The sequence below is a fragment of the Neofelis nebulosa genome, chromosome 4 (genome assembly GCF_028018385.1).
Source record: "Neofelis nebulosa isolate mNeoNeb1 chromosome 4, mNeoNeb1.pri, whole genome shotgun sequence".
In the NCBI taxonomy this organism is placed as follows: Eukaryota; Metazoa; Chordata; class Mammalia; order Carnivora; family Felidae; genus Neofelis; species Neofelis nebulosa.
Window position 1 is genome coordinate 25942579 of NC_080785.1, and position 13371 is coordinate 25955949.

At 39.6% G+C, this 13371-nt stretch overlaps 1 protein-coding gene across 7 annotated transcripts in view; it reads left to right on the forward strand.

Moving 5' to 3' along the window:
* GRM8 (glutamate metabotropic receptor 8) overlaps nt 1-13371 on the forward strand; it is a 778872-nt gene that overhangs the window by 361983 nt on the left and 403518 nt on the right. For all 7 annotated transcript variants that reach the window (XM_058724417.1, XM_058724415.1, XM_058724414.1 and 4 more), the window contains exon 6: nt 297-434. In XM_058724417.1, coding sequence (XP_058580400.1) covers nt 297-434 — 138 coding nt within the window. The remainder of the gene's footprint in view (nt 1-296; nt 435-13371) is intronic.

The following is a 13371-nucleotide window of genomic DNA, read 5'->3' on the forward strand; positions in this document are numbered from 1 at the left end:
AACAGGCCCTCCTGTTATGTTCATCTATACAGCCAGGTGACTCAATGGTGAAGAGTGAGGGTGATGATATTATCTGTTGATTACCCTTGGCTTTTACCATATGGGAAGACTAATTTCTGGGCTATTGGTTCTTCGGTTCTTCCCCATTTGTTACTCCGTTTTGGGTTTTTTTTTTCATGCAATAATCACAACATATTCATTCAAATGTCTGACATAATAGCCATTCAAAAGCTCTGACAGTATTTGGTTTTGATTTTGAAAGAATATTAAAATCATACCTTTTCTCTCTAACATAGGGTTTGATCGCTACTTTAGAAGCCGAACTCTTGCCAATAATCGAAGAAATGTGTGGTTCGCAGAATTTTGGGAGGAGAATTTTGGATGCAAGTTAGGATCACATGGAAAAAGGAACAGTCATATAAAGAAATGCACAGGTAACCAGTGAAATGTTTCCCTTCGTACATTCGTTTTATCATTAACTGAAAAATGAAGTTTTTCTATATGGACAATGATCAGAGTATCTCCTATTTCTTCAAGTTTCTTATCAGTTTCTCAGCAGGATTGAGCATACACCGATCATTCAACAAACTTATGTGTATTCATTGGTTCTTACAGTCAACAAGTATTTCTTGATCACATGCAATGTGTCCAACACTGGTGTGTTTGAATTCTATTTAGAAACATTTATTGAGTTTCTACTATGGGCAAAGCACTTTAATAGGCTTGGTGGGATATAGACAAAAAAATCAAGAAATGATAGTGGTCTCCAGGAACTTAACATGTAGTTAAGATGAAGGATCATAATACATTGCTCTAAGACAGCGGTTTTCTTGCACTATTTCAATCCATGTCCCCTGTAATACGATTGTCCCCCATATCCTGCATAGCTCTTGCAGCTATGATTTTTTTTATGCTTTACCTTCTGTATCTTGTGCTTAAAAATAATAGTGATATTAAATGCGCATATTTTGAATGTAAGAATGAAACATTTTTTAAAATTTTTAGATAACATGATTGTGTACATAGAACCACCTATGGAATTTTAAAAATTACTTAGAACTTAGTCAATTTAACCAAACCACAGATACAAGGTCAATATAAAAAACCTTTTTATATATCTATATCTATGTCTGTATCTATATCTATATCTGTGTCTATCTAGCTGTCTATAGTTTTTTTTTTATAGAAACTAATATGTGGAAAATGAAATTTAAATAATACTGTTAACAGCAGGATCAAAAACCATAAAAGATTAGGGATAATTTTAACAAAGATGCATAAATCTTCTGCACTGAATACTACAAAACTTGAATGAGCATTTTATAACTATATACCCCTCCCTCACCTATTCCTTGTTCTCATGGTTTGATATATCCTCCTTTCCCTCTGATTATTTCATTTGGCAATAGCTGCTCAGTAGAAGACATAATATGATAAGTGCTCGAGCAGACATAGAATGAGGCTGGGGATGTGAAAAGTAGGCGGCATGCTGTGGAGAGTCTGACTTTAGGTTTCCTGTGTGCCAGGCCCCCTTCCAGGATCTGCGACAGAGATGAGGTCTGTGCTCATGGGGCTTACATTCCAGTGTGAGGAGACAGACACTAAAGAAGTAAACATATAAATGAAGAGATACTTCCAGATGCTGAGATGTGCTTATGGGAAACACAAGGGGGGTAAATGTGAAGGGCTGACCAGGTGGTGTCGGCAGGGAGGGTGGCCATTAGGCTGTGCAGTCAGAGAATGCTTCTCTAAGGTGGTGACATTGAGATGAGACCTGAATGGCAAGATGTTGTCAGCCATGTGAAGATATGATGGCAAGCCATTCCAGGATCTAGGGCAAGGCTCTTGTTCAAGCCATAGTGGGGGATAAAAAATACAGGCGGCTGGAGTGAGTGAGTGAGGGAGGATAGTTAGTAAGAGGGAAAGTGGCTGGGGTTGTGTCATGCAAGTTCTTCGAGTTCTTTCCAGAAACCCCAGAGCTGGGGAGTTTGGGTTTTATTCTACCTATAGAATAGAATTATTTGAGGTTTTTTGTCTAGGGCGTTGCTCAGATACCTGTTTCAAACAGATTTTTCTGGCAGAAGTATGAGGAGGATTGCAGATCAGGAGAGAGGAAGGTGAAAGATTAGTCAGGGCCCTTCCAGTAGTCCTGGTGATAGGCAGTCACAGCCTAAACAAGGATGTGCAAATCAGGGCAGAACACAGAGGAAAAAAGTCCTGGAGAGTAGTATTTACAGCAAGTATATGGTGAGTGACTAACAGTGGGGTGGGGGTAAGCAATGGAGATTCTGAATGTAAAATCTCTACCAGCTAGGACTAGGAAAAAGGTAATGTAATTAGTTCGCAGAGAGGACAATGAATGGTAGGTTGGGAGGGGACAAACTTGAATTTGTTTTTGAGACAGCCCCATGGAACTGCCCAGCAGGTGGCAGCATAAGGTCTGAGACCCCACAGAGAATTCAGCACTAATAATACAGGTTCGTGTGTGGCAGATGGAGACTTGGAAGTTAAAGGCAAGGGCAGGGATGCAGTTGCCAGAACTTTTTGGAGCAGAGCTGAGGGATGATAACTGAAGATTCTAGGAGAGGAATCAGGAAGGGCAGCAGAACACGATGGGTTTGGGGAAGGACATGCCCTCCCAGCGTGCAGGAGAAAAGATGGGGTGCATGCAGTTTCAGTGCTGCTGAGAGGTATGGCTGAGGAATCAGGAGTGTGACAGACTCAGATCGTGAGGTTCTGAGATAGAGCTGGAATAGAGGAAGGGGAGGAAAGAAGGATTTTTTTAAAAAAGTTTGGCAAGGAAAGAAAGGTATGGTAAAACCCTTCAGAAAGAAACAAGTGGGGTTACAGATGTTTCGTTTAGGATAGGGCACATTTGAGCATCTTGTCAGATAAAAATAGCAATCAGAAGGAGTAAAAATTAGCTGTGGGATAGGATCTTGACAGAAACTTTAGGAGAGGCATCAAGAGGGAGGTGTTACCTTTAAATAATGTGATTTAGTTAGGGGGAAAAAAAGGTACATGTAAAATCGTATATGAGCAGAGGAGGAAAAATCCCATCATTAAAAGCTAAATTTGGACATAGATATTGTGGAACTTCAGAAGATGTATGACTGTAAGTTCAGGTTGGAAAATTCAAAACTTCACGGAAGAGGTGAGAGTTTGATAAGAAAGATTTAAGAGAGAACATCAAGATGAGGGAGAAGATGGGCCAGCAGCAGGGCAAAGACACAGAGTAGCACAGGCCATGGAGATGTGTACGAAGGACAGTGAAGAGGTCCAGCTTACTGGAAAGAAGGGTGCATGTTAAGGAATAATGGGAAACAAAGAAGGTCCAGTTTATAGGAGGATTTGAAAGGGGAGTTTATGGAGTACCTTCTGTGTGTTCATTCAGGTATATTTTACACTGTGCTTAATTCTGACTTCTGAATGTTACTGTCTGTGTGCAAGCAGTCACATCCTATCATTTAGATCATACTAATGAAAGTCTACCATTCAATGAAGTAATGAAGTGGATGAAGTTCGTTTTATGTATTTATAACTAATAACTAGGAAATTAGTTATAAAGTAATCATAACTTTTTAATAGACTTGTTTTCAGAATAACAAGTTTCTCTAAACTCTTATTAGGGGTTTGAGGGGTACCTGGGTGGCTCAGCCAGTTAAGCGTCCGACTTTGGCTCAGGTCATGATCTCAGTCTGTGGGTTCCAGCCCCATGTCCGTCTCTGTGCTCAGAGCCTGGAGCCTGCTTCGGATTCTGTGTCTCCCTCTCTCTGCCCCTCCCTGTTTTCTCTCTCTCTTAAATAAACATTAAAAAAATAAAAATAAATAAAAAACAAAGTTGATGTATGTTGACATCCTTTTAGCATCTGTAGATGGTGTATACCTGATACTTATTTCAGGCATAATACTGACTGAGGTTGTGGTATAGTCCACACTTGATGGCACGTCTGCTTCATATTCCTTTTATTTATTTGGCTAAAATTGTAAAAGTCTGTCAGTAAGACCTATGTCCAGTTCCTTTAAAATGGTGTTTTCTCCAAGTGCTAGGGCAAGTGCACCCTTAGGAAACAGGATCAGTAAACAGATTTTCCTGCAAATTCCATTGTGAGTGATACTGAAATAACTTGTCTCTGGGTGGGAAAGAAATAAATTATGCAATGTTCTAAGTTAATTTTCTTGAAGTGGTAACACGTGAATATTTCCAGATGTTGAGAGAAGATGTTTGTGCCCCAAATTACCATCAAAATGCAGTTTTCATCTCTGTTTTGGGGGAGGAAAGATGATCTAACACGTCAGTGGTCAAATTAAGAAGGAAAATCTATGGATATTCACGGAGTAGAGGTGTCCAGGGTTCGAAAATTATTTATATTTCCAATTTGTCCAATCCCACCAAATTCAGAAATGAATGTATACAGATGTCTGTGTTTCAAAATTTGGCCTTTCCAGAGTTCGTGTTTAACCATCCACAGTGAGTCAAAAAGTTAGAGAACTGTGTGAAAGAGGATATCTATGAGGGACTTTTTGCTGCATTTAGGGTATCATTTGTGGGTTATATTCTGAGTAAATTTTACATTAGGCAATGATAATCCGTGAACGTAATTATTCGCTTCCACTGGGGGTGATACTGGCAATGTATTTACATGGATAAAAGAGTGCTTCCCAGCAGGGTAGGGCTTCTGTCTGATCAATTTTCAGGAGATAGAATGTCTTCAAGCAGTGAGGAGCATCCTCTTCCTAAAATTAACTTGGTGCAAACAGTTTTCTAAGATGATTTTCCCCCCTAGAATCTCAGGAAAGCTTTCAGAAAGATGTGATATTACTGTTAACTTTGATATGCTGGCCAGATTCCAAAGTGAAGCGATTCCTACCATCCACTTAGCTATTTATGTGGTTATTATTGCTTCTGAGAGCTGCTGAGTTCGGAAAGCTACTACTACTTAATCCTACTTAAAATTCCCTTTGTCTTTCTCAAGAAGAAAAAAAAGGATTCTTTTGTACTTGTTATCAGTGGTGATGGGTGTTGTTTTATAGACGTTTATCTGACCTCTCTCTCCTTTTCCCCCTCCCTCTCTTCTTCTACTCTCAGCTTTTTTTTTTTAAATTTTTTTTTTTCCAACGTTTTTTATTTATTTTTGGGACAGAGAGAGACAGAGCATGAACGGGGGAGGGGCAGAGAGAGAGGGAGACACAGAATCGGAAACAGGCTCCAGGCTCCGAGCCATCAGCCCAGAGCCTGACGCGGGGCTCGAACTCACGGACCGCGAGATTGTGACCTGGCTGAAGTCGGACGCTTAACCGACTGCGCCACCCAGGCGCCCCTCTACTCTCAGCTTTAATGCCTCTTCACTCCTCACAACCCAGATGCCCACAGCCTCCCTGCAAAAATGTGGGTCTTCATCATCTCTGCCTGTCCTTGCACTGGGTTTCACATCCCCGTTACCCCACTCTGGCCTCTGCCTAAGCTCCTCTTCCACTTTCCCCTCCAACACCTCACTTTTTTCTTTTTCCTATCTTCTCTCTGCTTAGTCCCCAATCTGCCTTTTTTTGGTCCAGCAAGAATTTCATGGGCAGTGGGGAGTTTTTCTTTTGAGGTCTTGCTTGACTTTTTTTTATGGCTGTCATTCTGATTTCTCATCTTCATAGTGAGGCCTGACAGTGAATATTGCAGGGACCAGAGTACGTACGGTCGAGCTGCTCCCCAAAGGCAGGCTCCCTCTTGGCTCATACTGTGTTCTGGCCTTCATTTCTTCACTGTGAATTGTGGATAGCTCTCTCTGCCCTTATCAAAACAACATCCGTGACCAGGCCAATAAATCCAGTGGGCTCCATGTAGCATCTTCAAACCTTCTTTTGCCTCACTCACCCCTTCATTCACTTGTTTATTCATTTTGGATGACCTGTCTTGTGCCAGACGCTGTGCTACAGATACAGAGACAAAGAAAGGACCGCTTTTGCCCTCAAATTGCTCGCACAGACATTCACACTGTCTCCCGGCATTGGAAGTGCTTTCCTTGTCTGTTGGGTTTTAATCCTTAGCCAGGAGGTTGGGGCACTGCTGCCTAGCCTGCATATGGCTGACACTCCGATGCTAAATGGTGGTGAACATATGCTACTTGAAATGGCCTATTGATTCTTATTTATGATGATAGAAATAGTGGTAATGGAAAAAGCAATGCATAAATATGTTTCTTCCCACAAACAAGCAGTTCTGTCAGTGAACCAAATAGCAGGCTCAATAATTAGCTCCCTGAAAGGCCTGTCAATTTCTTTTCCTTTTTTTTTTTTCAATTTATTTTCTAGTGCCAGAATAACTAACTAGTAACTTTTCAGGTGTAACTACCTCTCCACAGTCCTGTATTTGCTTTGAGAGGCTATAGAAGGTAGAAGCTTTTACCCATTCACCCAGGACTCATGGAGACCATGTGAGTGAGTTGGGTAGTTAAGACGAAGGATGGATTTAGACAATTTGATTTGGTGACCCAGAGTGAAGGGAAACTAAGATAACTTTCTCTGTGTCAAAATATGTTCTGCCACCCTTGTATGCCCCTTGCTTAGAGGAAAACTCTTTGGGTGGCAATGTCTTTACATTAGCACATGGGGTGGCTGTTAGCCCATATGCTCTTGTTCTTACTGAGTAAAATAGCAGAAATCCCAGAATGACTTATTTATACCACTTCTGAGCTTCCATATTAGAAGTGTGTGTGTGTGTGTGTGTGTGTGTGTGTGTGTGTGTCCTCATTAGGAAATTTGAAAGTGGGAAGCTTAATTACTAAATTTAAAAAAATGTACACAGATGCACCTGTATCTCCAAAATCTGTAGTGTAGATTGCAAAGTTTGCCAAATCAGGAACCAAAAATACTCTGAAAACTTAAAGAAATTATACTGTCAGTTATAAATGCACATAGAGTAAAGGAGTTGGAAAGGTCCATACAGATCATTTTGCTCAATTATTTTTTTCAGAAAAGAGAAGGAAATTGAGGCCCATCTGGTCTAAGTGAGTTGTCCAAAGCCCTATAGCTACCTGTAGGTGATGGTAGGACTTAAATCCATTTGACACTTGTTTCTTTCCTCAATCCTCTCCTGCTCAGAATGCCTTTCCCAGTGAGGGTCTGGGTTGTACAGATCCAGTCCACTATTTTTCCTGGTATAGTAGCCTAAATGTTTCCCCAGTGATCACTGAAGCTTAAGTATTTCCTCTTTGTGAAGCTCCTTGACTACTAAGGAGCTCAGACTGATGCTCTTGGTCTGAAAATCACCAATACTACTGGAATTTTTATACTTCTATAAAAGTATAACAAGTACCCTCTGATTAGAATAAACTTCAAGGGCACATCAACTCTCACATTTTTCAGGTAATAACTTAAGACAGAGAAACACCCATTCTACAGAGCCAAAATGAATTTAGAAGTCTAGGAAACCCTTTCTGCAAAGCATACAATGGACTCTGACCTTAGCTTGATCAGTTGAGAGTCACACAAATCTGGATGAACGTGATCTCTGGAATACTGCCCTGAAGGACTCAGAAATGGAAAAGAAAATATAAACAATCAAGGGACCATTAAGCGCTTTTGAGAACCAATTATTTGAAACATTACAGTAAGACTTGGGTCAGTGAAGCTGAGGGAGGGGGAAAAAACACAGAAAACATTAGAAGAAACGATCTTTCCCTCAATGATTATTAAACTTCAGTTGAGGGTCACTTAGGTGGCTCAGTTGGTTAAGCCTCTGACTTCAGCTCAGGTCATGATCTCATGGTTTGTGGGTTCAAGCCCTGCATTGGGCTCTGTGCTGACAGCTCAGAGCCTGGAGCCTGCTTTGGATTTTGTCACCTTCTCTCCCTGCCCCTCTCCCACTCACCTCTGTCTCTCTCTGTCTCTCTCTCTCTCTCTCAAAAATAAACCTAAAATAAAAAAAAAAAAGAAACTTCAGTTGAGGGAAACAATTCATTACAACAAAACAAAAAAAGAAAGGATATACAGATGGCTCAACATTAGAATTTAATATCTTTCCCCCTGCTCCCTGAAAAGAGTACAAAACAGTTACATGAAAGGGGCTAATTATTTGTATTATAAAAGGAATATTTCCCAAGAAGCTTTACCTTGGGATTCCTTTAAACCCATGGGATTTGAGGGAATCACATGGCTGTTATGACTTGATGAGATAGAAGAGATTTACCATAAACTCCTAGGAACACATCCAATCAAGAAGAACTATCTAGCTGAATAATAAATTGGATACATTAAGACAAAAGAGACATAAAATGAGGTGTGATCAGAGTTTACTAAGGCTCATTGAGAAGACTTCCTGGAGAGTCTTATTTTTCGTTAGTTGTGGCATTTATTAAAACTGTATCATACTAAAAATCTCCTTCCCTCTCCTCAAAGAGTTTATATCTTATAAAAAGATAATGAAAATATTAAGTGATTAATCTATAAATTTTTAGTAGACAGGGCCTGTATCCTCAGGACGAAGAATATGCTTAGCATTAAACATTTGTTAAATTAGTTAAATGGTCAGAAATGATGGTCAAATTGTTCTCTTGCTCTACATTCATGTAGACATGTTGCTGAGGCCTAATTTGGCATACATTTGGCTGGCAAATATTTTAATTGTTGAAATTAATTTTTATGTATTTTTAATGAAACAAAAAATTCAATTCAAATGGCTATATTAAAAGGGTCTTTACCATAATTTAAGAATAAAATTAACTCGCCATTCATGAGTTTGGGACCTATGTCCCAAAGAGCCTGCTTGGGATTCCCTGTCTTCCTCTCTCTGCCCCTCTTTCTCTCTCTCTCAAAAATAAATAATAAATAAATATGTTTAAAAACTACATTTATATTATGTGGGGGGAAATATTGTGTATGTGTATTACTTCCGATAAGGTAACAGAAAAAAGATAATTTGGAAAACATGATAGAGAATGTCAGTTGAGAATACATTTGTTTATTCAATGTAATCATATTTATTAGTTTATTAGTGTGTTGTTGGTTTTCTTTCTCCACAAGAACACAGGCTTCATGAAAGCAAGGACTTTGTTTTTTCTCTGTTGCATCCCAGTGCATAGGATGGCATCTGGAAAAAATAGGGCTTCCTTAAGGTATTTGTTGAATGAAGAATGAATTCAAGTCAGCTTACGTATTATCTACTCTTTGTCAGACACTGTCTAGTAGATGTCCAGGGCCGTTGGTGAACAACACAGAAATGGTCTTTGCCCTCATGGGGCTTACAATTTAATTGAGAAAGTAAATAATTGAGTCATGTCCCTGCAATGACATGTGTTGTGGTCGGTGAATGGAGTGGATATATCAGGGAGACCGAATGTAGTGTAGAGAAGATGGTGTCATTTAAGTTGAGAGTAGAACATGAGCAGAATTTAGACAAGATGAAGAGGTGATCAATAAGATTGTTGTTTCAAATAGAGGGAAGTACAAAGGTCAGCACACAAGAGAAAGGATAGTAGTCTGAGGAAATGACAAGTTCAGTATGGCTGTGGTAGAAAGTAGGGTGGGAAAATAGTAAGAGAGAAGGATAGGGACCCAGCCAAAGGACTGGTCAGGTAAGATTTCATATGCCTCATGAGGGGGTTGAGGTTTGTTTTGAGAAGCAATGAGTAGGCACTAAAAGTTGTTTTTTTTTTTTAATTTTTTAAACTTTATTTGTTTATTTTGATAGAGAGCAAGAGTGGGACAGGGGCAGAGAGAAAGGGAGACAGAGAATCCCAGGCAGGCTCTGCACTATCAGTGTGGAGCCTGATGCAGGGCTTGAAGTCACAAACCATGAGATCATGACCTGAGCCAAACTTGGACACTTAACCAACTGAGCCATCCAGGTTCCCCATGGCACTAAAAGATTTAAATCATATCAGTGAAATAATCAGATTCCCACTTTATAAAGATTATTCTGGTTTTAGCCTAATGCTGGTGAGGCATAGCACTGAGCAAGGGAAACCAGTTAGATATTATAGTACTTCCTCTAGAGATGAGAATGGCCCAGGTTATGATGGCCACACTGCACTGGGGATGGAGAGAAGTGGATGGACATAAAAGATATCTAATTAGTTGGTTATGTGAGGCTGAAGCTGAGAAAAGAGGTCTTGTTGTAATGAGAAAGTTGGGACTATTAGCCTTTAAATAAGACTGGGTGAAACAGACCCAGCAAGTATCTGGAGAACAAATTGTAGAAGGCTGGAGATGGAAGTCAAAGGACTCGGCCTTTAGAGATGTGTTGAAGAAATGACCCTAAAATTCCAGGCTTTCTGGTAATTGTTCTCAGACTCTATAGGTAGACCCCCTTAGGACATATCTCTGATCTACAACACTAATTCCTTCCCCAGTGTCTCTGTAGCTACAATTGATTGGTTTAAGGTTGGATGCCTGACTCAATCTGGACCATCAGAGTCCTTCCAAGGGTTATTTAAAACTGGAACTGAAGGAAGAAGCTCAGTGCCTCTTGAGAGAATGGTAGGAGGCAGTGCTCTGAGATATGAAGCTGGGGAGATTGTCACCTTGAGGAGAAAGTTGTTCTCGGAGAATGATACTGGCATGTAGACAGAACAGAGATGACAAATGGAAAGAGTTCTGTGATCAAGACTTTAACTGTGCCCTTCCTGCAGGTCTGTGAGCTAGTTCAAGATGCTTCTGGGGCGCCTGGGTGGCTTGGTCGGTTAAGCGTCTGACTTCAGCTCAGGTCATGATCTCACACTCCGTGAGTTCGAGCCCCGCGTCAGGCTCTGTGCTGACAGCTCAGAGCCTGGAGCCTGTTTCGGATTCTGTGTTTCCCTCTCTCTCTGCCCCTCCCCTGTTCATGCTCTGTCTCTCTCCATCTCAAAAATAAATAAACGTTAAAAAAAAAATTAAAAAAAAAAAGATGCTTTTAATTGAGTTTCCCCATCCTTACTTAGCAAAACCAGCATGCAGACTAGCATATGATAATAATATGGGGGAAGATATGAGGAGATCGTATGCATAAAGTTCACTACCTACTACATAGCGAGTGCAGCAGGTACTGTTGCTTACTTATCCAAGAGCAGTTTCCCTTTCTCCTAGGATAGCACCATCCAGTAGACCTTTCTGTGATGAGAGCAGTTTTCTATATCTGTGTTGTCCAAAGGGATAGCCACTAGCCACATGTGACTACTGGTTACTTGAAATATGGCTAGTGCAACTAAAAAAATGAATTTTATACTTTATTTAATTTTATTTGATTTACATTTAAATGTCAATAGCCGCCTGTGGCTAGTCTCTGTCATATCAGACAGTAGAGGTTTAGATTGACAGACGTATAGAGCAACAATTTTGTTTTAGTGTAACTCCATGTAGCCCAGTTAATTCTGACTGGCCTGGTCTAATTATGATGGTCCTATCTTGCTTGCCAGTGCTTGCTTGAAAGAGTAACTTGTAATATGATTTTGGTCAAGGAAATAGAAGGGGAAGTCTTCCAGGACCCTTCAGGGAGTAGGAGCAGAGAAGTCCTTTTGTTCTGGTTATTGTTATAACCAATTGGTGCCTGGGCGTGCAGAAGGAAAATCATGTTGATGATAGCACAGTAGGAAAATAGAGCCTCATCACTGCTGACATCTTTGAACATCTGAATTGGCCAGCCCTGGAATGCCCTTCCATTCTTGTGATAGGAGATAATAATAAATCCTTTCAATTTTAAAGCTATTTTGCATTGCATTTTCTATTACTTGCATCTGAAAGCATCCTAACAAATATAATGTATTATCAATAAGTGAAAATGATTTATTTAACATGACATGAACATCCCTCATTTGAAGAAGATATGAAAAAAATTAAAATGCTAAAATCAGGAGGTTAATATTTGTAATACAGACAAATTGTTTATATTAAGTGGATTCACCACAGGTTTCTTAAATACTAACTTCCCAGTCAGTGACTTGTGATTTGATTTATTAAAATTAAAATGATATACAGCTTTTCAGCAATATTTCACCAACATATTTCTATGAGAATGCTCCTTAATTTATCAAAATAATTTGCCTCTGAGTTCCTTTAAGCAACATGCTCTCTAGTCTACAAAAATATTATTTTACAGATGGTGGTGGTGTGCTACTTGCCATCCAGACAGACAGTACTTTAGCGAAGATTTTTCTTTGCAGTGTAAGTGAAAACCTGTTCAAAGGGCTTGCAACTTTATCAATTAAATCATAAGACCTAAGAGGAAGTAGATGTTCTATTATGTTTTCTGTGTCCAGTAAAATTCTCAGCCCAATTGGTAGACACTCAAGCACTGCATCTTAGCTGTGTGATCTTGGGCAAGTAACTTAACCTCTAAAAATTCTTGCTGAATGCTAATTTTTCCTGTCTCTAGATAGGAATTTTACTGTTTCTAGTGGTGGTTGTTATCAGTGGACCTTTTATGAAGGCCATTCCTATGGCTCTGGTTCTCTCTTATGTTACCAAAATACTTTATAGCTAAAACATTGAGCTTACATGTAGAACTTGTATTGTTTTTAGAAAATTCTTTTCTTTATACACCTCTCCACTGTGTCCCAACAGTGAGCTGACTTGGCTGTTTGCTGGGAAGGGAGGTAGTATTCTAACCAACAGTGATGTCATTTCACCCCTGTATTACTTTCCATTAAACCATTGACCCATACAGAACCTTTCAGCTATGGGTTCATTTGCTTACATCACTGATCAATGGTTAGAATTGTAGATTTTCATTTGGGAAAATGATTAATATCTTTCATTAAGGGCATTAAAATGTTGGTTTGAATTTCCCTTTTGTTCATGGTTCATGAAACACCAAAGCTTTCCCTAGCTTTCTTTGCTATGGGAGGTTTTTTGATTTTTTTTTTCCTTAAAAAAGTAGCTCTACATCTGTTTCTTACCCAGATCTTTTTCAGAAAGAATATAGGCAATATTAGCTAAGCAGTGAGACAGGAGCAATATTCAGTTCTTTGCCAAGAGAGATCCAGGATTCCAAACATGCCGATTCAGCAGACCACAGTGAGATTATCTAAAACAGAAGAAAGGCTCAGGAATCCATCAGAGTATGTGATAATTTAAATAAAATTCAAATCCCACCAGCCAACAGAGAATCAGGGGACCTTAGAGAAGGAAGGAAACTTAGAGGTCATTGTATCCAACATTTTGCTGAGCTTCACCTCTCATAGTGATGTAAAATGAGGACAGGGAGTGCATAGAAACACTTGGGTTTTACTGATTCAGTAGAACTCATGAAGGCTTTTATTGGTGCAAAATGAGGCTTTCTCAATGACTCTAAATAGGCTTATTAGCAGCACATAGAAGGATTTCCATCGTGATCTTCTCTTTGTCCCTAGTCAGAGTGAGGGTGCAGGTCTGAAGCAGCCTGATAGCTGTGAAAGTGAAAAGTACCAG